The sequence below is a fragment of the Saccopteryx leptura genome, chromosome 13, assembly GCF_036850995.1.
Source record: "Saccopteryx leptura isolate mSacLep1 chromosome 13, mSacLep1_pri_phased_curated, whole genome shotgun sequence".
Classification (NCBI taxonomy): Eukaryota; Metazoa; Chordata; class Mammalia; order Chiroptera; family Emballonuridae; genus Saccopteryx; species Saccopteryx leptura.
The window spans coordinates 56,779,895-56,806,680 of record NC_089515.1 but is presented as its reverse complement, the minus strand read 5'-3'; the positions used below and the strand labels follow the sequence as shown (position 1 = coordinate 56,806,680).

General features: G+C 52.0%; 2 protein-coding genes and 1 long non-coding RNA gene across 3 annotated transcripts; 1 reads left to right on the top strand and 2 right to left on the bottom strand.

The window, feature by feature from the left end:
- Positions 1-1,255: 1,255 nt before the first annotated feature.
- MCEE (methylmalonyl-CoA epimerase) lies at positions 1,256-12,431 on the bottom strand. Its single transcript, XM_066354548.1, has 3 exons — positions 12,280-12,431; positions 7,831-8,168; positions 1,256-2,625 (listed from the first exon to the last, which is right to left on the bottom strand). The coding sequence occupies exons 1-3, from the start codon at positions 12,317-12,319 to the stop codon at positions 2,473-2,475; spliced, it is 531 nt and encodes a 176-aa protein (XP_066210645.1). The 5' UTR covers positions 12,320-12,431; the 3' UTR covers positions 1,256-2,472.
- Positions 12,432-12,517: 86 nt separating this feature from the next.
- Positions 12,518-24,958, top strand: MPHOSPH10 (M-phase phosphoprotein 10). Its single transcript, XM_066354547.1, has 11 exons — positions 12,518-12,854; positions 14,748-15,438; positions 16,228-16,400; positions 17,310-17,481; positions 19,396-19,537; positions 20,121-20,188; positions 21,373-21,510; positions 22,261-22,371; positions 22,998-23,105; positions 23,782-24,012; positions 24,724-24,958. The coding sequence occupies exons 1-11, from the start codon at positions 12,766-12,768 to the stop codon at positions 24,868-24,870; spliced, it is 2,070 nt and encodes a 689-aa protein (XP_066210644.1). The 5' UTR covers positions 12,518-12,765; the 3' UTR covers positions 24,871-24,958.
- Positions 24,642-26,663, bottom strand: LOC136384404 (uncharacterized). Its single transcript, XR_010747602.1, has 3 exons — positions 26,489-26,663; positions 25,284-25,358; positions 24,642-24,774 (listed from the first exon to the last, which is right to left on the bottom strand). It is a non-coding gene; the product is annotated as an uncharacterized lncRNA (long non-coding RNA).
- Between the last annotated feature and the right edge of the window lie 123 nt (positions 26,664-26,786).

Genomic DNA, 26,786 nt, shown 5'->3' with positions numbered 1-26,786 from the left:
TAGGAAATGAGGCAAAGATGTCGAGACGTCCTTTGAACCCGTTATTGTTGAGGGTGATGGACCTCAAGTCTGACTCTGGGACTTTCCCTAAAGTCAGAATTCTATGGGGGCGAGGGGACATGAGGAACGAATGCTAAAGAGCTGACAACGTCATTCACTAGACATACCATTGGCATACATTGTTACCAAATGTGATCCTGCCTAGGATTTTATTAAATTATCAATTTATGAATTAAATTCACAAAGTGAATTTTATTTAAAAAATATGTATTTTCATTCAGCCCATTGTTTTACTTCCCCAAGACTTCCTCCTTGACTCGTGGATTACCTGAGTGCGCTGGGCAATCTGCAAGCGTCCCAGAGACATTGCTAGTATGTTACTGACTTCTACTTTGATTCAGTTACGGCTACAAACTGTCTTTCATACGGCTCTATTATTTTATATCTTGATGCTTCTCCTACTATCCCAGACATGGTCTTATCTTGGTGAGTCTCCCAAACGTGGTTGAAAGGAAATGTGTTCTCTGCATGGGTTTTTCTCTATGCGGAAGCCCCCGGACGTGACTGCAATTCTGCCTGCTGGCCCCTTCGGTCCTGAGTTCTCCCTCTCGCTGCAGCTCTGCTGTCCCAGCACATTTACAGTTCAGAGTTGCCGTCTTGTGACCGGATCACCTTACAGTCTGTAACTGCCTCTCTGCCCCGGGCCATTTCTTTTGTTCTGAAGTCTACTTTGTCTGAGAATCCCGCCACTACAGAGTTCTTTGGGTCGGGGTTGGCAAGGCTTCCTTGCCCAGTTCTTTTACTGATCAATGCCATTGTATTTGGAGTTGCGTGTCTTGCCGCCAGCATATGGTTGGGTCCTGTTTCCTGTCCATTCTCCCGATCAGTCCTCTACTTGGTGTGTGCAGACTGCTCACAGCTCATGTAATGACTGATCCTGTTATGGTGTAGGTCTGTTTTTATTGTCGTTTATCCCATTCCCCTTCTGTCTCCAGGCAGGTTACTTGGACAGTCTTTGTATTCCATGTTTACTTATTATCTGTTTCTGAGGGTGTCTCTTCGTGTACTACGTTCCGCGGTTCCTCTGGGATCACATCACACACCCGCGGTCTACCGCAGCCCATCAGAACCAACACTAAGCTCCTCAGGTGGGATGCAGACACGCACCCACCACACAAACCCCTTATTCCCTGCTTTGGTGTTGCTGTCTTAACCGTCACCTCTGCGTACACTGAGAACCACAGACCATGTTGTGAGTTTTGCTTATTTTTTAATTTTTTTTAAATTTTTTTTTTAAGATTTTATTTATTCATTATAGAGAGGGGAGAGAGATAGAGAGAGAAGGGGGAGGAGCAGGAAGCATCAACTCCCATATGTGCCTTGACCAAGCAAGCCCAGGGTTTTGAACCGGCAACCTCAGCGTTTCTAGGTTGACGCTTTACCCACTGCGCCACCACAGGTCAGGCGTGAGTTTTGCTTTTAACTTCTAAACGACTAAATGTTGCCCCATCTTCCCTGACGAGTGCCATGTGCATGCGCCTGCTCACTCATACGACACCCAGTCACCGTGAACGTAAGGTGCTCGTCGCTCTCTGTATGCCTTGCATTCTACGCGTCCATCTGGCCCTGGTTCTTGAAATTCGCTCACTTGTTTCTAGTACACTGGAAGTCTGAGCCGGGACCATGGACCTGCCTCTCAGCCCGAGAGCTACATTCCCCCCTTCTCCTGGTCTTTTCAGCTCAGTCGCCCTGCTCTGTCAGTGCTCACCTGACTGTGGAGTGGTGAGTGTTCCCCACTGGACCATTCGCTTCTTAGCAACAGGTTCTCTTCGCTTCCTGTATTCCTTTAGGGCCCGTTTTGTTCCAGCCCCTGACTAACAGTTAACTCTACAAATTCACTGCCCTCTCAGTGTCTACCGATTTAAAAAAAACACAGCTATCTATGCATCCAACAGATCATGCACCCACCTTCCCACAAAACATCCCTCTCGTACCTCCGTACTTAGCTGCCCCGAGGAATCTGTGAGGCATGACTTGTTCTAGAACAAAGATTCCAAGACGGTCACTCCATTGTGAGTCCTTCCCACCTCAGTCACACACACAGGACACGCAGCATGTGTGCACATGCACACACACGCACACCCTCTCACACAGCTAACCCCTTGTACTCAATGATCCCATTTTAGAACAGGAATAATTTATTTCTCCTGATATCATTTTAATAATACCCCCTAGGTAATTAGGAATTAAGATTTTCTTTAAATCAGGAAAAGGCCCAAAGTCATTAACAAATATTTATGTGTGTTGTGTATCTGTGTATACAACACACACAGACCCACACATACACATAACTCTTTGACTCTTTTCCTGTGACACTGAGTGAAGCGACAGGAGGTGTGTGGGACTCAAGGCCACAGGCATCGTCCCGACAAGGCGTTCCCGGTCAGCAGACTCCGCGCCGGCAGACCGCAGTCACGCCTGCTCCAGCTCCACGAGAACGCCGCCGCAGTCTTTGGGGTGGAGGAAAACCACGGGTTTCCCGTGGGCCCCTGTCGTGGGCTTTTCACTGAGACAACGGACCTTTTTTCCCTTCAAGTTCATCACGGCAGCATCTATGTTGTCCACCTTGAGAGAAGGACATAAATAAGAACACATCAAAACACCAAACCACAGCGCCTCCCGACCCAGGAGAAGCTTCATGAGCTCAGGCTGGGCTCGGCCTCCTCGGCCTGAGGCAGAAGTGTCTCAAACCACCACAGAACTAAGAAGGAAGAGAAGCTGCTAAAATGGTCCTAGGTGAGCAGCTATGAAGCTAAAAACTTTCAGCACCTGTAGACATCTCTCCTCAAAGCGTAAATGACACGTGCTGTTTCGTAACATTTCCTTCTACTGGCACTACTGGTGACATGGCACAAATCGGCACTACTGGTGACACGGCACAAACCACTTTGCCCCGAGAGCCCTGGGCCCCTCACTTGCAGTAGGAGGAAGAGCCCCCCACACAGACGGGCACGGGGCTAAAACGAGAGAACGCAGAAGCTCTCAGTGCAGGTCACAGCAGGTCCTCAGCCCCTACACGTGCCCCTGGCCCCCAAACCTCTCTGCCTGCCAAACTATCTACTTCACACACACAAACATCACTAGTGAACTCTCACCAAAATGTTTTCTTCCAGTCTAAAAAAGTCCAAACACATATAATTCTGCAACTCTCCTCTAAATCACTTCTATTTTCTCCATATTCATGGCCGTCTGGGGACAAGAGCACACGTGACTCCCGGTACTTGTGGAGAAATGACTTCTCTATCAGAAAGACCATCCTCTCAGACTAAGAACCACCAGGTGGACGAGCAGAGCACGGCACGAAGGGCCACCTTCCGCAATGGTCACAGACCACCTGGCGTTTACTCATCTAATAGCACTCCAAACATGTTCATTTTACAAGCAGAGACTAACAACACCTATGGACCCAGTACATACATTTAACAAATGCGCACATTTACAGAATCTTATTCTCACAGAGCCGAGGATCATACATACACTGGATTCTAAAACTGGTCAAAAACCCGGTGAGGACCCTACACGTCACTGTAAATGAACTATGATTTCTTCAAACAACGTGCATTCCACTCGTGTGCTCCTGATAGGGTTCCTTGTACTGTAAACGCTGAGGGCTCTATCCGAGCCCTGACGGACGGTGAGCATGGTCACTCGTGCTGTGTGAAATAGCCGCCTGTTCTCATCCTTCTCGGAGCAGTAGAGCTCCTGCTGATAGTGACCTCTTTGTACCTCGACATGGTGATTTTCAACCTATTGAACTTGACCTCTTTTTCCATTCCCCCATCATTAGCCTAAACCCAGTCTTCCCACTTGAAAATAATTCTTAAATTATACAGTGTATGAAAATTTAAACACACAGACCAAGTTAAGCACTCCCTCAGCTACGACGGAAATCATCTTCCTCTCCAGAGGCTAATGACTGGACTCCTGACATGTCCTTCCAAATCTTAACATTCCTGCTTCTTCCTTCCTTTTCCCTGGTAACCAAACGCCCTTTCTTTTATAAGACGAGGTGGCAGCAGATAGACGCATACAAGTTTTCCTTCTGCGAACAACATAGGAAATTTAAAACCTCATCCAGCTGCCCACTGTGCTGCTCTGCGGAAATGTCATCATCACATGACACCCCCACATCTGGGAGCCGGTGACATGCAGACCCCGTGGAGGGAGGCCAGCCATTCCTGAGGGCTGATGGTAATGCCAGAAAGAGGATGGATTTTTTTTTTAAGTGGCATTTCCTCCCTTCCTGTTGGAAGAGCAGCCATTTCCCGGCAGGCAGGAAACGAGCTGCCTCCCTGGCCTTTTACCTGCAAGTTGCACCATCTTCCTTCCTAAGGGACTTATGAGAAAAACAGCCATAAGACGCACAAAAGCGGCCCTGGCCGGTTGGCTCAGTGGTAGAGCGTCGGCCTGGCGTGCAGAAGTCCCGGGTTCGATTCCCGGCCAGGGCACACAGGAGAAGCGCCCATCTGCTTCTCCACCCCCCCCCTCCTTCCTCTCTGTCTCTCTCTTCCCCTCCCGCAGCCAAGGCTCCATTGGAGCAAAGATGGCCCGGGCGCTGGGAATGGCTCCTTGGCCTCTGACTCAGGCGCTAGAGTGGCTCTGGTCTCGGCAGAGCGACGCCCCGGAGGGGCAGAGCATCGCCCCCTGGTGGGCAGAGCGTCGCCCCCTGGTAGGCGAGCCGGGTGGATCCCAGTCGGGGACATGCTGGAGTCTGACTGTCTCTCCCCGTTTCCAACTTCAGAAAAAATACCAAAAAAAAAAAAAAGACACACAAAAGCATAAATGAGGAACAAGTCATCTGTTACCTGACTACCTAGAACATAACACTGGACAACGGCTGCATTTCCTTACACCTTTCCTACCTCGTTTTGGAAATAACGTCCGTGCCGCGTGCTTCCCCGGCCAGCCAGGCCAGGGAGGGTCGCACGCAGATGAGCTGACGTCCTGTGTGTCTGCAGGGCCCTTCGCTGACCCTGGGGCCCTGGGGCCCGTGGCTTCCTCCCTCGGCAGTGCAGCCCCTACCCCTGCACTGCTCCTCCTCAGAAACGCACTTCTATTTTTTTGAATTAAATTTATCGGGGTGGCACTGGTTAATAAAATGGTACAGTTTTCAGGCGCACAGTTCTACAGCACATCTGCACACGATATTGTGTGTCTCCCCCAAGTCACAGCCCCCTCCTCCACCATCTCTCCCCCCTTTAGCAGAGCAGTCTCCAACCCACCTGTCTCCCTCCACCACCCTGCCCGCCGCCCAGCTGTGCCAGGTCTCTCTCTCTCTCTCTCTCTCTCTCTCTCACACACACACACACACACACACCGGCCGGATGGGAGAGCAGGGACCCCAAGCAGGAGCAGTCGCGGGAGACCGAGCTGTGCCAAGCGTCACCTTCAGCAGCCGTGTGGGGGGTGTTCTGAGGGGCCCCAGGGAAGGGTCCTTCTGAAAGGAGGCGTTACTCAGGAATTAAAACAGCAGCTGTTTACCAACCAGCAGGGAAGCATGTTAATATTTTTACAACTCAACACAAATTTGTTGAATAAGCAAACGTTTTCAGTGCCCTTCAGGCACTCACGGGACGACCCTGCTGTCTGGGTAAGTTACTTGGGAGAAGCCTGGCTGGTTCTATCTGGTACCGAGAGTGTCTCCTCGGGGAGAGGCCTGCAGACGCCGGGAGGCAGTCACGGTGGCATCACCAGTCAGCCTGGGCCAGAAAGCAGGGGTTGCTGTGTGAGTTCCAGATCGCCTCCACCTCCGTAGAGGCCTTGCCCTGGCTCCTCCCCGGTGGTCACGGTGGTGCCGGGAGCAGCCCCGCGTTGTGGTGTGGACAGCAGGGCTGCCGCCAGCCTGGGCCGCTCGCTCAGGCCTGTCTGCCTCGCTGGGCCCCTGGTCTTCACAAAGAGCAAGGACTATGGTGGGGAGCGTAGCCCGAATGTGGGCACCGCCGCCCCTCATCCTGTCCGAGACTGTCTCCAGCTCCCTCTAATCTCTGCGTCCAGATCCCTGCTGCGTTCCTGGGCTCTCAACTCAAACGTGCTCTTGACTCAACTGAACTTCTCACTCACACTGGCTTCCTTTGCAGGCCGGGCTCTGCTGTCGGACACAGCACAGCGGGGCAGGGAACAGAAGCTTCAAAGCAGGGGACCCCGCCTGTTGTCCTGGGGGGGTCTGAGACCAACTCCCAAGGCCACCGCGGTGAAGACCTGGAGCAAGAATTGGCCCCTAAGAAGGGGATGAAGGTGGCACATGGGCCCCGAGCAGCCCTCTCGCTTGACTGCTATGGTTGGCTGCCTCACACAGTGCTGGCGGTCTGCACGGCGAAGCGGGCGGGCCTGGGACCAAGACAGCTCTGGGTTGGACCCCAGCCCTGCCGCTCACCACTCACGTGACTGTGGGCTGGCTACACCAGGTCTGCTTCCCCCGCCAAGGGGGAGGACGGTGCCTTGCGGAACAGCGTGGGGGTTAGAGGACACAGCACGCAAGGGAGCCCTGTGCCGCCAGAGGACCCAAGGGTGCCACCAGTCCCTCGGTGCCCTCCACAGCCTTCCCCTCCACCGGAAGGAACGCCCCCTCCTGCCCAGCTGCGGAGCCCCTGGCTGGTGTCTTCCCACCTCCTCCCCCTTCCCCGTGCTACCGAGTGACTGCTCACACTCAGGGCAGAGCGCTGAGACCGCCCGTTCACACAGTGCCCCCCCCACCCCGACCTCACAGCGGAACCAAGCGCCCAGCAGAGCACCCGCCGCAGGCTCTCGAAGACATCTGCCATGGGCACTAGGCCAGCTCCTGTGGTCCACACCCCACTCTTCTGGACTAGGGACCAGGCCTAACTGTTCACAGGGCCGGTCCGTCTAACAGAAGAGTTTACACAGTTGCCTGAACACGAGCTTCTAAAGATAAAGGCCCTCACGAGAGAGTCCCTGCCTGACCCTCCACGTTTCCTTCAGGAACTGTGACCAGGTGCCACCGAGGAGACCTTGAAATATCAGTCATTAAAAATGTGCTGTTTGCCTGACCAGGCGATGGCGCAGTGGATAGAGCGTCGGACTGGGATGCCAAAGACCCAGGATCGAGACCCCGAAGTCGCCAGCTTGAACGGGCTCATCTGGTTTGAGCAAAAGCTCACCAGCTTGGACCCAAGGTCGCTGGCTCGAGCAAGGGGTTACTCGGTCTGCTGTAGCCCCACGGTCAAGGCACATATGAGAAAGCAATCAATGAACAACTAAGGTGTCGCAAAGAAAAACTGATGATTGATGCTTCTCATCTCTCTCCGTTCCTGTCTGTCTGTCCCTGTCTATCCTTCTCTCTGTCTCTGAAAAGAAACAAAACAAAACAAAAAACCTGTGCTGCTTGACGAGACAAGTCACCAGGATGCTCGGGATAGAACACAATTACATGAAAACTTAGCACGGACACTGAGCGTCTTACTTTATCCAGCCTCTTTCAGCTGCTGCTTCTAATCGCTTTGTGACAGCAAAAGCAGTCGCATTCCTATCATATTGGAGGTCAAATGTGATCAATCAATACTGTAGTGAAAACTCAAATCTGTTTGGGATAACTTTGGTGCCTTTTATAGTGGCTGCTGAATCCCGGTTCAGTAAGCTACACACTATTACTATTTCTAGAGGAAAAGAGACTCTGAGTAGGACCAGCAGTGCCATTCCCCTTGGAGAACTCTGTAGAGTTTCCGACGGCAGGGACACTGGCGTCTCCGAGACCAACAGACACTTTGAGAGGGAGAAATGTTCCCGCCCCAGGCACCGGGAGAGATGAAATACCTCAATGCAGATGTGGTGCATGCCGCCGGCTCTGTTTTTCTGCAGAAACCCCGCAATCGGGCTGTCGTCTCCCAAAGGGTGAAGCAGCTCCACCTTGGTGTTTCCCAGGTCGACAAACACGACGGACACGCCGTGCTCGGGGAGGGGGGCCACCTCGCTCACCTGGCCCCCCAGCACGTCCCGATAGAACGCCCTGGCCTTGTCCAAGTCTGGCACGGCGACAGCCACGTGATTCAGTCTCCCCAGGTTCCACACGGCGCCGGCCGCCTGGTGTGAGCACCATGAGGTGGAAAAGGCTCTTGGTGTGGGAACTAGAGCTGGGAGTCTGGAAAAGAGACCTGAACAAGACACAGATAATGAGTCATTGATATCCTTCTTTTGAGATGAACGAGCTATTTAGATTCAGAACACAGCATGGCATTTTTCACAAGTTTATGTTTACTGGTAACACGTAAAGATGGCGGGTGTAACTGAGTCACTTGCTATTTTCTGCAGGTCACACAGGGTGCGTTTGAGTGTGATGGTGAACCAGCACACCTACTGACAAGAGCCAGCAGTTCACTTCCCTGCCTAGAACCAGCCTGAGACACGGTCGTTAAAAGCCATGACCATCTTTAATGTGCATTTTGTTTGAAGGATGATCAACTAAGACAAAATAGCTCACTGTTGGAAGACAAAGAAGCAAAGATCAAGAGGGTGCTTGGACTAATGAGAATTTCACCCAAAGAGTCCAGATTTTAAAAAATTGTTTCTTATAACTGTGAAGGATTAGAAGCCAAACTGCTTCTAGATGTGAGGAACTCTTCTTCATTGAGACCCCGAAGGGTTGTGCGCTGTGTCCCCTGTGCACCAGGGTTACCCTGTCCCTAAATACTGGACTTGAAGCCACGTTCTCCCCAGAACGAACATTATACAAGGTCTAAATACGATCTTGTAAAGTTACATCACTGGATACAAAAGTATGAAATGGCAAATGGAAGAATACCCTTTAAATAGCAGCTTTTTAGCTCTTGAGGCAGAACACTTTAAAGCAGTACCTAGTATCACAGAGCTTTGGCGAACATAAAATCCCCCTTGACTGAAATTCTTTTTTTTTTCTTGTGGGAGAGACAGAGTCAGAGAGGGGCAGATAGAGACAGACAGACAGGAAGGGAGAGAGATGAGAAACATCAATTCTTTGTTGCGGTTCCTTTAGTTGTTCATTGATTGCTTTCTCATATGTGCCTTGACCGCGGGCCTTCAGCAGACCGAGTAACCCCTTGCTCAAGCCTTGGGCTCAAGCTGGTGAGCCTTGCTCAAACCAGATGAGCTCGCACTCAAGCTGACGACCTTGGGGTCTCGAACCTGGGACCTCCACATCCCAGTCCGAAGCTCTATCTACTGCACCACCGCCTGGTCAGGCATTGACTGAAATTCTTGATAATGAGGACATTCAAGTGACACTATTTGATTTTATTGGGGGCCACAAAGCTTGTTGGGAGAGGCAGCCTCATGCACGCAGTTGTTCACCCCCCCCCCCCCACATCCTCGCTGAGAAAAAGAGCCCATCCAGCCTGGGCCAGACCCACCCCCTCGTGCTGGGAATAGCTCTTCCTCTTTCAGGCTCAATGAATGCTCCTTTGTCTCTGCTTACCGCGTGAGCAGTGGGCCACCCCCACTGTTCCATCTGTCCTCAGTAACAGGGGAGGGGACGGGGTTCTTACTACTGTGGCACAGAGGGGTGTGCAGAGGTGACCTGTCCTGTGCTGGCCGCTGGGAGAGACCTGCTGGCCCTGAAGGACTGACACCTGCTCCTGAAGCTGCTCTCGTGGTCTGTTTCCTGTGGAGGTCAAGCGTGTTCCCGCAGGGCTTGGAGACTCCGATCCGAAATGCAATGGGCATTTGTTTCGAGTACCCCGCAGGGACTGACCAGTGCCTGGTGCTCTGCGCCACAGAGACAGACCTGAGGCACCAGAGGTCAGAAGGCAAACGTTCAGCCTGACGTGGTCTTCTGCTCTGCCTCGGCCTGTATCACTACCGAAATAGCTCAAGGTCCTTGTGATCATAGCTTGACACAGCCCTCTTATGTGACCTCACTGTGTGGTCCTTCTGGTATACTCCAATGCAGGACACACATATATAAATGTACACCTGAAAGTCCAGTTCATAAAAATACCTAGTCTTCTCTAGCTGTGCTGTCTAATATATAGTTATTCTATTGTCTTTTATTTAAAACCCTGGTACTTGCCACTAAATCTCTACCTTGCTAGTGTGTTAAGAGTTAGGTATTTGATATAAAAAAATATAATACAGTGCCCGACATGTCTAATGGGTGCAGTGAATCAGCCATTCTTACTGTTAATGGCATACAACGCTTGCTTGCTAGTTGAGTGGCATGCAGGGTTACCTATGAAGACCAAGACACTATCTCAAGGGCATGGAGATAGTGAATGTAAAAAAACGTTGCCAACCAGCAAAATCACCGGTCCACCTGCTCATACCTTCCTTCCCTGCATCCCTGCTACATGTGCAATTTGCAACAAAAGCTCAATACAGAATATATTTGTATTAAAAACCATGGATATGGTCAATGAGCTTTAGAGTAATGCAATGCCAACTTACAATATTTCCAAGTTAAAATGAGTTACCTAACTCACTCACACTGCTCATGACAATTATTTTAACCTAGGAATGCCTTCGAATATCAAAGTCAAGTGGAAACTACACTTCTAACAACTCTGCCTTCAAAAACCTAGAAACAGGTTATCGTCTGCAATCCAGATGTGCCTCAGTCGGAAGGCATTCTCCCTGCTGCTGGGACCCAGAATCCGTGGACAGAACCTCTGAGCATTAACATCTCACTGACCTGACCTCCTCTTTCCTGTGCAGATCCATTGGTTACTTCCTCGGTTAGTTATGCAACATTTCCCACAGTAACTCTGACAGCCTGAGAGTATTCTTTTTCTCGTTTAGAGACAGGGAGAACAAGCCCAACCGAGTCATTTTCTTCAAGGTCACACTAGGTGGCAAAGCTGGGCCTCATGCCCAGGTCTGTCTGATATCCAAGGTAATGTTAAACCATTGTGTTTAGTTTTGTCATTCCTCTGACATGCTTTACCCTTCTCTGAGCCTCAAGTTTTGGTATCTTTAGTGTACGTCCTATGAGCAATAACTACTTGCTAAGAGATGACTTTCTGAGAGATAATAAAATGACTTTTTGGGTGTTTTTTTTTTTTGCAAAGGGCTACCTGCAACGGTACGCGGACACTGACCTGTAGTTTACCAAAGCAGAGGCAGGGGGGTCTGGGAGGGCGTGCTGTTCGCACAACTTGAGTATCACTAGTTAATAGGAGATGCATTCTAACAAGCTGTGCCTGGCCCAGGTACAGCTTATCTATACCAGCAGTCCCAGGTTACCAACAAGATAGGTTCCGTAGCTTTGTTCTTATCTGTAACTTGTATGTAAGTTGGAACAAGTCCATCTATCTACCCTATTAAATACAACTTAGATGTTTCACATACTAATTTTTACCTTTCTGTGGCTATACACGAACATTTTCAAACTTACAGCACCTATGTCGCTGAATCTAGCTCTGCAGAACTTATCTTGCTGGTAACCCAGGGACTGCCTGGAGTATTTTTTCGTGTACACCCATCACCTATCTACACGGATAATGGACTCGCCATGGCTGATGCGCAAGAAAGCCTACAGGGACCAGTCAAGAACCGGCTCGGCATGACAGGGGACTTCGGTGACACGGGTGGCATGGAGCGCTTTCTAGGAGAGAAATCTGATGTTATCGCGGGGTCACCCCTTCGCACCCGTCCCGAAGGCTCTGAGCTCAAGGGCCAGTCACACACGTTGGGGAGGGACGCAGGGACACGCCACCTGGGCTCCCTTCCGAGTAGGGGATGTGACACGCTTGGAGGGAGACCGCTGCCCTCCAAGAAGGCTGGGAAGCCAGAGCGGAGGGGCCGGGGTTGGGGGGTCGGGAAGCCTGCGACAGTGTCACCGCTCATCCCATGCGACCTTTTGTTTAAGGGACGGAAAAGGGGCGCCTGCTTGTCCCTTTCCCGCCCGTCTGGACGAGAGCAGGTGGAGCGCGCGCCTCCGTACACAGCCGCCCCCCACGAGCGCCCGGAGGTCAGCGGCGTGTCCGGCAGGACGTGCCCTGCTGCTGGTCCCCGTGTCCCTGTCTCCCGGCCCCGCGGACAGCTCCCCTCGCCTCCCGGAGGCCTCGCGGGCAACGGCAGCGCCACCCGCACCCCGTCCAGGGCCGGGAGACGCCCGGAGCGAGGACAGGGTGTTCCCTCGCGCTGACCGGGGCGCCCCAGGAGGACACCGGCCACCCGCCGCAAGGTGGGGCGGCGGCTGGGAGCGCACTCCGCACGCAGAGCGTGGGGGTCCGGGCGCTCTGCCTCTCCCGCCTCCCGCGGCCCCGGCGAGCCCCGACGGCGCCGGGTATTCACCTCCCGCGCTCGCCACCGCGGCCCTCAGCACGCGCGACATCTTGGGGGCCGACGGGCTCGACGCCGCCGTGCGTCAGATGGCGCGAGGACGCGGCCGAGGGGCGTGACAACGTGACCGGAGGCGGGGCCTACGAAGCGAGGGGGCGTGGTGAGTGGCGGAAGCTGGGGGCGGGCCCGCTCTTCTCTACAATACAACGTGCAACCTAATGCATCCGAAGCCGACACAAAAGGAGGGCGCGTCACCCACTGTGGGCCCCTCAGGAATACAAAACAGAACGTCTGGAGAACTTCCGCTCCCCGCCCCGTTCGCTGCGGAAGCGCCGGGGAGATTCTCGCGCTGCCATTGGCTGCGGCTGGGGCCGGAACTGTGCGCCGCGGAACCTTTGCCTCGCCGCCGCCGGTTGCGCGCGGCGCGTTCTGGTGACGCATTTCCGGGCGCCCCTGTTCCTGGGCATGCGGCGCTGAGAAGCCGGGTCGTGGACGGCCATGGCACCGCGGGTGTGGCGTCGCCGGACCCTGCAGCGCTGTCTGGACGAGGTGGGGAAAGCCACGGGCCGGCCGGAGAGCTTTCTCACGTGAGTGCGCGGGGCCCGGGCACGAGGTTCCGTCCACGTCTGTCGTGGCGCGGGCTGCAGAGCCCTGGATGGAGTAGGGGGAATGGAAAGGGAAGCGTGGATCTCTTTTTTCCCCAAAAATTGCAGATCGGGTACGCCCTCTTAGCCTATCAGAACTTTAAACACGTTTTTAAAAGGCTGCACAGTGCGGGTCTCCATTGAGTCTCAACGCACCTGCTACCCCGGGTATTTCCTGCCTCGTATTTTCCAAAGTACCCAGTTCTGGCCGGCGCGTCCTCGTACTTGATTGACAGCGTGAACTTGTCGCTTGTCGTCTGGCCACCCCCAGGGCCGAGCGTCTGGATAATCGGGGCTGTCTGTCATCCCTCTTCCCAGCGTTAAGCGCTTTGTGTATATTTTGTCGAAGGACTCATGACCTGCGAGAGTGTGGTTCTCAGGTTTGTGTCTCACACCCCGCCTCCTCCTTCAGCTCCAGGCTCCCAGCAGCTACAGCCGTGCACTCGCCACATCTCAGATTAAACAGGCTCCCACTGAACTGTCGGTTCTGTTGACTCCCTCTGTGCTCTGCCCCCCCCAGTTCTTCCCTCATGTTCCCCCGCCAGCCTTATCTCTTTTGGTAAATAGCCCCTCTGCCCTCCCAGTCATTCAGACATATAACCGAGCTGCTACTACTTTTGTTTTCCTTTTCCTCAATTCTGCGTCTTGTTCTTGAGCAAATCCCGTCCGTCCTAACTCCAGCCCGCATTCTAAATTCCACTGCTCAGCATATCCACTGGTCTTAGCACAGTTCTTGCTCATCCTTTGCCTAGAAGGCTGCATCAACCTCCTTATCACCCGCTTTTTATTCCTTTTTCTCCAAAGATTATATCATGTTGCTCTGCTGCTTAACAGCCTTGGGATGGCTTCTCTTCACACTGAAAACAGCAAGCTCTTAACCCTGAGCCTTGCTGGTTCGGGCTCCCACCTGCCTCCCTAAGCTTACTTCTGCTTCCTTCACCACCCTCCAGCCACGCTGGCCTTCCTGTTCCTCCGACTCACCAAGCTCAGCTCCATCTTGAGAAATTTTTTTTTTAATTTTTTAATTTTTATTTTTCTGAAATTGGAAATGGGGAGGCAGTCCAACAGACTCCTGCATGTGCCCGACCGGGATCCACCCGGCATGCTCTGCCCATCTGGGGCGTCCCTCTGTTGCAACCAGAGCCACTCTAGCGCCCGAGGTAGAGGTCATGGAGCCATCCTCAGCACCTGGGCCAACTTTGCTCCAATGGAGCCCTGGCTGCGGGAGGGGAAGAGAGAGACAGAGAGGAAGGAGAGGGGGAGGGGTGGAGAAGCAGATGGGCGCTTCTCCTGTGTGCCCTGACCAGGAATCGAACCCCGGACTCCTGCACGCCAGGCTGACGCTCTACCACTGAGCCAACAGGCCAGGGCCTTGCGAAATTTATTCTTGCAGTTTCTTCTACCTAGAATGCATGTTTCCAGATTTTTGTGGGACTGTCTCCCTGTGTGTGGCTCTCACTTCAGATGTCACAGCCTCGGTCCGGGAGGTTGTCTCTGTTGACCTTGGGCTGGCTGCGTGCATGGGGTGGCACAGAACATAGTGGAGTTGAGAGTGTGAGGTTGGTATTTACGCTGTAGCTGTAGGCAAACTGATCTGTAACAGATTCCCTGCCTGAAACCCTCCAGCAGACTCAGATGCTTGGTGACATATATCAAGGTGGCTCATCAGCAAGACTGTTCATTCTTGGGGACCAGAATCTATACTTAAAATGGACATGTCAGTCATATTTGATTTTGCACAAGAGTTGGTCTTTTTTTAATTTCAGAGTGCTGTGAAATTGTTACCTGTAATTATAAATCTCATTTAACTAATTTCCTCCCCTGCTCCCTTAATAGGGTTCAAGATAAATTGGCATCAAACTTCACTTCCTTAACAAAAATACTTTACGACTTTAGTAAAGCACTGGAGAATGGCAGTGTCCATGGGAGTCCTTTACAGAAACTGGTGATAGACCGTTTTGATGATGAGCAGATTTGGCAACAACTGGAATTGCAGAATGAGCCGGCATTACGGTACTTTGAGAACGCCATGAGTGAAACCATTGCGGATGAAGACATCAGCCTTCTTCCGGAGGGTGAAGGTGAAGACCAGGAGTCTGAACAGGGTGGCTCGAAGATGGAGGCCAACGGCCAGGCAGACCCAGAACAAGGTGCGGAGGAGGAGGATGCAGCAGACCTGAGTGGTGATGACCTCGAGGGGGAGGGGACGGCCGAACCCTCGAGCAGAGCTGACCTGAGGGAAAGCCCAGTTTTCAGTGACGAGGATTCTGACCTTGACTTTGATATCGGCAAACTGGAACAGCAGAGCAAAGTGCAGAACAGAATGCCCAAGAAACCCAGAGAAAAGTCCATTGTGGATGACCGGTTCTTCAAACTTGCCGAAATGGAGACCTTTTTAGAAAACATGGAAAAGGAAGAGGAACGGAAAGACGCTGCTGAGGAGGAGGAGGAGGAGGAGGTGGCTCTGTTTGAAGATGTTGGTTCTGACGCAGATGAGGGAGGGCTGTTTGGAAGTCAGAAACTTAAGGTAAAGTTTTGGGAGAGGAGGGGAAGGAGTGCTCCTCACAGAATACTTGAAGCAAAGGACCACAGTCACACACCTTAGTTACTCAGAACTTTCCCTCAAATGTGTGTTTTCACCAAGCTCTAGAGACCCTCGTGAAAGGAAGGCATTTGTATCCTTTATTTAGGCAGGGATACTTTGGAAATAATTGTAGTTAGAAGATTCAGAAATAGGGATGCTCTGCTCTATCAAATATGTTATAAAGCATCCATACTTTCAGGCCCTGACCGGTTGGTTCAGCAGTAGAGTGTCGGCCTGGCGTGCGGGAGTCCCGGGTTCGATTCCCGGCCAGGGCACACAGGAGAAGCGCCCATCTGCTTCTCCACCCCTCCCCCTCTCCTTCCTCTCTGTCTCTCTCTTCCCCTCCCGCAGCCACGGCTCCATTGGAGCAAAGTTGGCCCGGGCGCTGAGGATGGCTCCATGGCCTCTGCCTCAGGTGCTAGAATGGCTCTGGTCGCAACAGAGCAACGCCCCAGATGGGCAGAGCATCGCCCACTAGTGGGCGTGCCGGGTGGATCCCGGTTGGGCGCATGCAGGAGTCTGTCTGACTGCCTCCTCGCTTCTCACTTCGGAAAAATACAAAAAAAGAATCTATACTTTCAGTGTGTTACAGTCCAGGTGTCCTTAGGGTTTTACAGTAGTGTTATTAGTTGGCCAGTTTTCCGAATATATGATACTTCAGTGCACGCAATAAGCATGATTTAATTCCTTTTTCTATCCTTAATGAAAAAAATTTAAAGTCTTTGGTTTCAGTCAGGTAAAAGTTCCAGAAACCTGAAATACAAAGATTATTTTGACCCGGTTGAAAGTGATGAAGATATAGCAGGTGCTCATGGTGGAGAACTGGGTTCAGATGAGGAAGAGGAAGGAATTGCCAAAGAAGAGGAAGAAAATGCTGAGGAAGGAGAAGGAAGCATTTCGGAAATGTGAGTGTTTTGAATGATCCTTTACATGTAGGCCATAGCTGCCCAGTCATAGGGATACTCAGTTGTCAGGCCTGTTTGTCCTAAGAAATTCAAAGTCTCCAAGATCACACAGTCACAAGAGAGCCCTAAGAAAGTCAGCTTCAAAGGGCGTTTGAGAGTGCCTAGTGCAGTGGTAGACAGACCTTTATTACAAGCAGCTTTGGTTTGTTTTTTTTATGCCAATAAAAGTACCTGTTAGTTGTGTGAGATAACCTTGTGTTATAGGTGGACGAGTAATTTGTTTTCTTTGTGTTGGACACTCTTTGCTCTATTTCACCAAAACCCCTGGCTTGTTTCTTAATAACTGAAATGTCTTTTTTTCTTCTTCTTAGTTTTTTGTGGGGTTTTTTTTTTGTGTGTGTGTTTTTCTGAAGTGAGAAGTGGGGAGAGAGGCAGAGAGACAGACTCCTGCATGCGCCCAACCAGGATTCACCCGGCATGCCCACCAGGGGGTGATGCTCTGCCCATCTGGGGCATTGCTCTGTTGCAACCAGAGCCATTCTAATGCCTTAGGCAGAGGCCATGGAGCCATCCTCAGTGCCCGGACCAACTTTGCTCCCATGAGCCTTGGCTGCAGGAGGGGAAGAGAGAGATAGGGAGAAAGGAGAGGGGGAGGGGTGGAGAAGCAGATGAGTGCTTGTACTGTGTGCCTGGCTGGGAATCAAACCCAGGACTTCCACACACCAGGCCAATGCTCTACCACTGAGCCAACCGGCCAGGGCTCAGAAATGACTTTTTAAGTTCTGAATATTTAGTTGCACTGGGTAGAAAGGAGAAAAGTTTTAACTACCAGAAAGTTTCTTTTTGTTTGTTTTGTTTTTCCTAATGAAAAGTGGTGTTTCTCCTTTTGTAAGTTTTCTGGTGTTACAGGGATGAGGAGAATGACCTTGAAGAAACTGAAGACAATAAGCAATATAAAGAAACCTCGAAAAGGGTGACGTTCGCCTTGCCAGAGGATGAGGAGACTGAGGATGCCAATTCCTTAAATGTACAGAGAGATTCCACAGAAGTTAAATCCTCTTTTGAAATAAGACAGGAAAAGGTAATAAGTAGGAACTGCAGGAACTTGTTACTATGCATAACGTGCCTGTGGACCCTGCAGACTGCTGACTGATTTGTTTTTCATGGTGAATGCTCAGTTATCCTTGAGCCAACCACAGGTCTCCTTGCTCTGGGCAGCTCGCAGCAGCTCGTTTGTAACGGTCGGTGCTGCGCGTCCTAACCTTTAAGTAACAGGCAATCGAGGGCTGTTTAATCAGTTCCCACATAAGAAGAGAAAAGCTCCCCAACGTGTTTCCTGTGAAGTTATCAGAGCACGACTACCCAGACCTGACGAAGGGAACATTAAGACGCACAGGCAGAGTCTCTCTGATGAACAGTGACGCAGAAATCCAGAGGAGCCCAGGAAAGGACAGTGCCACCACTCCCCGGGGGCTCGCTCTCGAGTCAGGATTAGAAATGCTCATTTAAGTCTTCATTGTAACAGGTTAAGGGGGAAGAAACTATAGGGTCACCTCCAAATACGTCAAAATAAAGAAAAGATAACACTATTACCACTGGTATTTACATTCCCAGAGCAGCATTAGCCAGTGCAAGTCTGAAAGGAAATGAGTTTTAAAAACCGAAGCGAAGGCTTCTACACTTGCAGCTAACACTGGGAAAACAAGGCAGGTGAACTGAAAAGCCATTAGGGAGAAAGAGAATTCAGTCTTGTAGCTGAAAAGGCTAGTGCTCTGTACTCTGTGTAGTCGTTTTAGACCTTGTCCTTCAGACATTCAGAGACGGGCTGGACTGGGGTGTGGACTCCGAGTGTTGGGCTCCACCAGAGACCGACCTTCTAATGAACCTCTCTTAACCTCGGAATACCGTAATAGCTACAGTCGTCCGTGGCCAGTGAAGAGATCGGTCCCTTGGCTAGTAGAGCCTGGAAATACACCCCCATGTTTATGAGGGTGTAGTTGTGTCACACACTTGGCATTTCCGGTCAGTGGGCAGAGGTCCTCTGCAGCTTCCCCGTCCCCTGCCACAGGTGACAGGACTAGGACGTCTCTCTGGCATAATAAAAGGGGCAGGAACACCAAAAAAGCGCAAGGAATGGCCCATTTCTTTCCCACTTTTAAAAATATACTGCTCACAAAAATGAGGGGATCAGGGGATGTGCAGACACTCCAGTACTTTCAGCTTTGTGTATGGTGGTGCATTTTCACCCATGAAATAAAAGTTGGTGTTGCATCTCATTTGCATAACTGAACTTTTTTTAAAAAAATATTTTTTATTTATTCATTTTAGAGAGACAGACAGACAGAAAGGAGGAGCAGGAAGCATCAACTCCCATGTGCCTTGACCAGGCAAGCCCAAGGTTTCGAACTGGTGACCTCAGTGTTTCCAGGTCGACACTTTATCCACTGCGCCACCACAGGTCAGGCTGAACAACTTTTTTTGACTTGTTTGCTTTGTTGATTTTCCTGCTTAAAAAAAAAAAGTTAGCCTGACCAGGCGGTGGTACAGTAGATAGAGCATCGGACTGGGATGCAGAGGACCCAGGTTCGAGACCCCGAGGTCGCCAGGTTGAGAGTGGGCTCATCTGGTTTGAGCAGAGTTCACCAGCTTGGACCCTAGGTCGCTGGCTCCAGCAAGGGGTTACTCGGTCTGCTGAAGGCCTGCGGTCAAGGCACATAATGAGAAAGCAATCAATGAACAACTAAGGTGTCGCAATGAAAAACTGATGATTGATGCATCTCATCTCTCTTCGTTTCTGTCTGTCTGTCCTTGTCTATCCCTCTCTCTGACTCTTTCTGTCTCTGTAAAAAAAAAAATCAAATGCTTTTTTTATCACTTCATATGTATTTGGAAACATCCCCTAATTTTTGTGATTAGTATATTGCTTTCACTTCACTCTCTGCGTCTAATTCTGTTTCCCACGTGTGTGATAAGTCTCTCTGTGTCTCTCTCTCAGATGAATGAGAAAATTGCGTCTTTAGAGAAAGAGTTGCTGGAGAAAAAGCCGTGGCAGCTCCAGGGGGAGGTCACAGCGCAGAAGCGGCCAGAGAACAGCCTGCTGGAGGAGACCCTGCACTTCGACCACGCCGTCCGCATGGGTGCGTGCACCGGGCTTCCCGTAGTTCTCGTTCAGAGCTGGACAACAGTGCAGGGCCTAGGCCCTTCAGCTGGGTGCCCCTGTTAGCCACATCTGCTCTGTGTGTGTACTTTCCTTCCCACAGCCATGTGACACCTCACTCCGAGGCACTGTCACATGGCACTTCCCAGCACCAGGACAGTCTCCTCGGTCAGCATGATCCCGTGAGCCCACCCAAGGATCACTGACACATAGTATCAACATGCTGTCTGTCTCAGGTCTCTGCTAGCCATCTGTTCACAGTGCCTGTCAGCACTGTCTGCTGACTAAACCGTGAGCTCCAGCCAGAAGCCCTGATCACCCGTCAGACTTTCTAATACCCCGGGGGCATGGGTTAAAGGGGTCAGCACTGACTCCCTTATACACTGGTTTTGTGGGTCTCACACTGGAGGGAGGCACCCCACTCTGATTCAGGAGTGTGGTGGGCCCGAGAATCCCCATCTTCTGCACGTGCCCAGGCACTGGTGCTGCCGGTCCGAGGGGACCCTGGGAACTGCGGGCCCGGCTCCCATCTACCTAACGAGGACGTGCTTTGTTGCCTCTAGCACCTGTGATCACCGAGGAAACCACCCTTCAACTGGAGGACATCATCAAGCAGAGGATCAGAGATCAGGTCAGTGAGAACAAAACTAACGTCATTTAAAATATACTGGAATTTCTGTAGAGAGAACACGAGAGTATTTTGGGTGTGGGAGTAACACTGTTGTCACGAAAGTGTACGTCAGTTGTCCACTACAAACGACAAGCCTACACTAAAGGCCACCTCACCTTTTGTTGGGTGAGGCGCTATTTTCACTGGTGCCCTGGACACACAGGTGCTGTGCCAGAGGGGACGGGGCAGGCGCAGCCAGTGTCCCTGTGCCCCACTCGCCTGCAGGCCAGCGTGGGAGGAAGCTGGTGCCGGGTGGTGGCGCGGTGGCTGTTGTCTGACTCGATGTCACACCCAGGACTCCTGGGCCAGGCACAGTATCTGGTGCCACAAAGAAAGGGTCTGGTTTTCTTGAAATGCTGACAACCTAGCAAAGGGCTTTTGTTTAAAGACCGATCCTCTTCACACTGAGACTAGAACTTGTGTGTGACGTGACAGGAGACTGCGGAACGCGTGTCATGCTCGGTTAAAATAGGAGGGTCCAAAGAATGGGCATCGCACGTGGCGGCTCTTTAGATTTGAAATGAGAGAAGACAGACTTGGATCTCGACTTTTAAGTAAGCCGTGCCGGGGAAGTAGGGAGTTAACATTGGTAACAGGCCTGACCAGGCAGTGGCGCAGTGGATAGAGCATCGGACTGGGATGCGGAGGACCCAGGTTCAAGACCCTGAGGTCGCCAGCTTGAGTGTGGGCTCATCTGGTTTGAGCAAAAAGCTCACCAGCTTGGACCCAAGGTCACTGGCTCAAGCAAGGGGTTACTCGGTCTGCTGTAGCCCCACAGTCAAGGCACATGTGAGAAAGCAATCAATGAACAACTAAGGTGTCACAATGAAAAACTAATGATTGATGCTTCTCATCTCTCTCCATTCTTGTCTGTCTGTCCCTATCTATCCCTCTCTCTGACTCTCTCTAAAAAAAAAAAATTGGTGACAAGAGAAAGACTCACACAACACAAAAACACAAGAGGACCCTCGAGTGACCCCCTCTGTTTTCGTGCTACTTACTCCCTGTGGCTTGAGTGTCGCTTCGGGGTTGATGGTCACCTCCTCGCTGTGACAGTGGACGTCTCAGAGGCAGGTTCTTCCCTGCACCTGGGAAGGAGTGACAGGTTTCGTGAGCTTCTGCTCCACCTGCCCTTTAAATTTCAGGCCTGGGACGACGTTGTCCGGAAGGAGAAGCCGAAGGAGGACGCGTACGAGTACAAGAAGCGGCTGACGCTGGACCACGAGAAGAGCAAGCTGAGCCTGGCTGAGATCTATGAGCAGGAGTACATCCGACTCCACCAGGTGGGAGCCAGAAACCAGAGCCCGGTCACTGGAGGAGGGAGTCAGAACCAGTGCTACTGCGGCCGGAGTTCACAGGACACAGAACGCGGGCTCCCGCTCCCGTCTAAGCGTGAGGCAGCGCGCTCCGAACGGGGCTGCAGCGTCCCCACCGAGGGGAGGGGCTGATACATGACCGCTGTTCCTAACTTTCTGCAATTATACTAGTGCAGCAATTTTTAAGTCATTTCTCATTCCTGCTATAGGAGTGATGATGTGTTCTGTAGGATTATCTGTAGATGCATTCTGGTGGGTGTTTTTGAGTTTTTCTTCTTTTTTACTTAGGTTCTTAAACTTTTGGTTCAATAGGACAAAGTCCTGTTTCAAAAAAATGTTCTATCCCCAATGTCATAACTGTGAATTATTCTTTTATACCTGACTTAATAGGAATGTGGGCAGTGTGTACTTGGGGCGGGATAACACCTTAATTCTGCAGAAGCACTTTCAGATCCCAGATCTGTAAATCAGTGCCAGTTAGCGAGAGCACACGGTGCTCTCCACGCCACCGGGAGACTGAAGAACTGGATGCGATGGTGCCATCGCGCCTCGCACACCCCGTGTTTCTCGTTTGGGGGTGCCGGCGCCGTTGCGGAGCATGTCTTTAGAACGAAAGCTGTGGGGATGGGAAACAGGGGACCCTCCCTGGCTTTGCATGTGTTGTCCTGTGCTGTATTTTAAGCCATTAGTCTGACGGTGTCAAATTTACTTTCTAAGCAAAAAAAAGAAGAGGAAGAAAACCCCGAGCACATGGAAATTCAGAAGCTGATGGACTCGCTCTTCTTGAAGCTGGATGCCCTCTCGAACTTCTACTTCATCCCCAAGCCGGTAACGCACATCCCGGGTGTGGTGCAGCAGATGCGATCTCGGCCGTTTCTGAGCTCTTGTGGTTTCTGTCTGTAAAAGTCTGTTGTTAGTCGCTGGAACATGTATCACGTCGTCCACAGTGACTGTTGTCTCAGTGAGCTCTTTCCTGCATCTTCTTCCACCTGTTTTTTGATAGTGAGCTCACACACACACACACACACACACACACACACACACACTCGTAACCAAGGGCCAGGTGATATTTAGGAACTTAACAGGTTCTGTTCACCAGTAGAAGAGATTGAGAACATTCACAGTCATGGGAGGGAAATGGTTTAGTGGCAGATGAAAGGTCTGGCGTGTGAATACAGCACAAATGTCACACGCACGACAGTGTAGGAACTGGTGCCCTGGCGTAGTATGAGACAGAGAAGACCCTGACGTACTCAGGTGACGTAAGTGAGGCCGCAACACAGCTGTCGTCCTGTCAGCTCAAGGCTTTCTCTGACCACACAGCTTACGTCTCACATGACCTCTCCGAGGTATTTTTTGTGTTAGATTTTAAATTAATAGGCTTGCAATTCAAATCCTTTCTGTTAGGACTGCGTCTGACTTCCTGCTAAATGTGCTGACTCTCTCTTTCCCAGCCCGTTCCAGAGATGAAAGTCGTGTCGAACCTGCCGGCCATCACCATGGAGGAGGTGGCGCCCGTGAGCGTCAGCAACGCGGCCCTCCTGGCACCAGAGGAAGTCAAGGTCAGGAGCCAGGGCTGAAGCGTAAAATACCCTTTAAAGCTGGACCTCCGCTTAATGTCACTTCCCTTTGTGGTTCTTCTAACAGATTTCAGTAATGAAAGTAACGATGTTATAATAGCATTCCATATTCAAACACCAGACTTCTGTAGTCAGGCATTATTATGAGAATTGCTGTAGATTACTGTGAAAAGCTGCTGGTGAATATCCCGTCTCAGTGTCCAGTGATGACCCACCTGAGTACTAGCAGGGTCCACTTGACAACAGATGGCCTGTAATGCTGACATTCGGGCAGTCTTCCAACACCATCTCTTCCCCTCACATCCATCTGTGCGTCTCAGCAGTGCAGTCAGAACGGGGGCGTGTAGGCAGCTCGCCTTGTGCACAGCGTGCTCGCCCGCACGGTCAGTGTGGATTCCACCGGGGTCTGACTCCCAGGGGCCCAGCAGCTCGGCCCTCTTCTCCCCTCCCCTGCTGTGCGGCCGCACACTCCAGCCAGAGCCTCTAGGCCCCCGTGGTGACAGCCCCGCGGCGGGGCGGGCAGCACATATACCCACACAGATTCTGGCCCTGCCTGTGCCGTGATCAGTGGTCAGGGCTGGGTGCGGGGCTGGCTCGGGCGTCCCCGGAGCTCCTGCAGGGTTGGCCTCACCAGCGTGTGGGGGCTCCTTCCCAACAGGAGAAAAACAAAGCCGGAGACATCAAATCCGGTGCAGAGAAAACAGCCACAGACAAGAAGCGCGAGCGGAGGAAGAGGAAACAGAGGAAGCGCGTGAAGCTGAAGGAGAAGGAAAAGCGGAGGAAACTCCTCGAAAAGGCCGGTGTGGGCCAGGCAGGGCAGCTCAGCAGGGCCGCTGCCACGGAGACGCTGAAGCAGCTGGCCCGGACGGGTCGGGCCGCGCTGCTCAAGGTGAGGCCGCAGAGCAGTCCTGTTGGCCGGAGAGGGCCTCTGGGAGGAGTGGGGCAGTTCACGTGCCTCTGGGAGGAGGGGGGATCAGTTCATGTGCCTCTGGGAGGAGGGGGGATCAGTTCACGTGCCTCTGGGAGGAGGGGGGGCAGTTCACGTGCCTCTGGGAGGAGGGGGATCAGTTCACGTGCCTCTGGGAGGAGGGGGGATCAGTTCACGTGCCTCTGGGAGGAGGGGGGGAGCTCACGTGCCTCTGGGAGGAGGGGGGATCAGTTCACGTGCCTCTGGGAGGAGGGGGGCAGCTCACGTGCCTCTGGGAGGAGGAGGGGCAGTTCACGTGCCTCTGGGAGGAGGGGGGGCAGCTCACGTGCCTCTGGGAGGAGGAGGGGGGATCAGTTCACGTGCCTCTGGGAGGAGGGGGACAGCTCACTGTCTGGGAGGGGGGGATCAGTTCACGTGCCTCTGGGAGGAGGGGGGCCAGTTCACGTGCCTCTGGGAGGAGGAGGATCCGTTCACGTGCCTCTGGGAGGAGGGGGGCAGCTCATGTGCCTCTGGGAGGAGGGGGGGCAGCTCACGTGCCTCTGGGAGGAGGGGGGCAGTTCACGTGCCTCTGGGAGGAGGAGGGGGGATCCGTTCACGTGCCTCTGGGAGGAATGGGGTCAGTTCAGGTGCAGGCACGTTTTGTACAGGAGTGTGGGCTATTTTCAATTTCAGGATGAAGGCAAAGACAAAGCCTTGAAGTCGTCTCAGGCCTTCTTCTCCAAACTGCAAGATCAAGTGAAAATGCAGATCAGTGATGCGAAGAAGACAGAGAAGAAGAAGAAAAGACCAGACCTTTCTGTCCATAAGTTAAAGCTGTGATCTATTTGGCTACGTTGTAAATGTGGATGTGTACATTCATATTCTGTCTGTCGTTCTGTTTCATAAATAAAGTCTTTGAGAACCTTTCTGGCGTGGATGGCAGACACTTGAGAACCTCACAGTGTGAAGACACAGACTCCAGACCACCTTGGGACAGCCCCATCCTGCTCTTTCTGGGCACGAAGCAGGACCTGCTGGCGAGGAGTCTCTTCCCACACGGGGCCCTTGTGAATGCCAGCTTGGGCACCAGCGCAGTGAGCAGAGCTGGCCTACAGGCGTACGGGGCCTGGAGCCCGCCAGCCTGTCCAAGCCAGTGTCTATAGCAGAGGGCTCTCTGTGGGGTCTCAATTTTCTCCTCCCACTGCCCTGCCCTCCTTGCAGAAGACAAGGGGGTTCTCATGCATGTGACCTACCTTTCTCTGTGGGAAGTGAGCTCGTCACTGCACAAAGGCTTCATGGGCCATCGGAACCGTCCAGTCAGGTGTGATCTAAACACAACAGAAGGTGAAGACAGGGAGGTACCTCCTCCTGGTCAGGTGGTCGTGGCTTTCAACCTCCCCAATCCAGGGAAAACCCTTTTTTTCTCAGAACCTAATAGTACGCTGTGGAGGAAAGACTTAAACCTTTCAGGGGTAGAGAACTTTCCTGGTGTCAGAGATGCTGGGCAACCTTGTGCCTCAGGTCCACTCCTGGTAAGCTCCCTGCTGCTCTTTCTTCCTCTCAGCCACTGACCTCCAGGTCTGCTCAGATGCTACCTTCACAGGGAGGTCTTTCCTTCCCACCCTCACCATGAGGCTCCTGGCTGTATTTCTCTTCCAGGTGCTCATTTTTTAATTCACCACCTAATTTACTTTATTTCTCTTCCTCCACTAGAATATATTCTCTGCAAAGGCGGGGGGAGTCTCCCACACCCATTCCTCTGTTCACTGCCCCTCAGCGTCGAGGACAGTCCATAAGGCGAGGAGCACGCAGTGAGTGTTGGTTGATGAGTTCCCTCTGCGTGCTCCTTTGCTCTTGGGTTTGTTCACGGGCTCGTGCCTGCAGCGACAAAGGATCGGGGACTCGGTCATCGTTGGGGATGCTGGAGGCAGCGGTCTCAGGGCTTGAGCGCTGACGCACTTGAAATAACTTTTCAGTTAAACAGCCATTGTTATAAATTACATAACCTCACAATTAAGCTATATTAAAAACAAAAGTGATACACACCCCGAAGTGACCACTGCCTTGTTACAGTGATCCACCCTTATCCGCGGTCTCAACGTCTGCTATTTCGGATACCTGCCTTCCAGAAATGTCACATGGTTATCACATCAGATTCAAGGTCAGTCACATGACTTGTCGAAGTGTGTTCTTATGATCGCTATACAGTGCTCACAAAAATTAGGGGATCAGGGAACGTGCAGACACTCCAGTACTTTCAGCCTTTTGTCCAGTGCATTTTCACCCATGAAATAAAAGTTGATTTTTCATCTCATTTGCATAATCAAACTTTGACTTGTCATTTGCTTTTCTCATGTTTAATTTTAAAAAATCAAATGCTGCTTTATCGCTTCATATTCATTTTGAAATGTCCTCTAATTTTTGTGAGCAGTATATTTTATAATTAGGTATCGTGCACCTGTAACATTGAAGTTAAACGCAATCACAGGGACGTCTTTACAGAGAAAATGTGGTCTCTGGGTCCGGTGCCACCCGTGGCTTCGGGGCCGAGCCCCGGAATAGGGGGCGCTGCGCGCACCGCAGGGCCCGGTCCCCAGGGCAGCCTCCCCTGCACCCCGACTGCTCGCCCCGCCGCCCCGCCATCCCGACTGTACTGAGCCCTCCCCGTGGTGGTAGGGGAATCGATCGATCGCTCGGGCCACCACTGGCCGAGCCCGGCGAGCGGGCGCGGGGATCGGCTGCGCATGCCTGAGCGC

Excerpts from the sequence above, each read along its gene's own strand:
- MPHOSPH10 (XM_066354547.1), top strand. The coding sequence starts at position 12,766 with ATGGCACCGCGGGTGTGGCGTCGCCGGACCCTGCAGCGCTGTCTGGAC. Across the intron at positions 12,855-14,747 it reads CGGCCGGAGAGCTTTCTCAC|GGTTCAAGATAAATTGGCAT; the intron begins GTGAGTGCGCGG and ends CTCCCTTAATAG. Across the intron at positions 20,189-21,372 it reads AGCAGAGGATCAGAGATCAG|GCCTGGGACGACGTTGTCCG; the intron begins GTCAGTGAGAAC and ends TTTAAATTTCAG.
- MCEE (XM_066354548.1), bottom strand. The coding sequence starts at position 12,319 with ATGTCGCGCGTGCTGAGGGCCGCGGTGGCGAGCGCGGGAG. Across the intron at positions 8,169-12,279 it reads CGCGGTGGCGAGCGCGGGAG|GTCTCTTTTCCAGACTCCCA; the intron begins GTGAATACCCGG and ends TGTCTTGTTCAG. Across the intron at positions 2,626-7,830 it reads TGCACCACATCTGCATTGAG|GTGGACAACATAGATGCTGC; the intron begins GTATTTCATCTC and ends CCTTCTCTCAAG.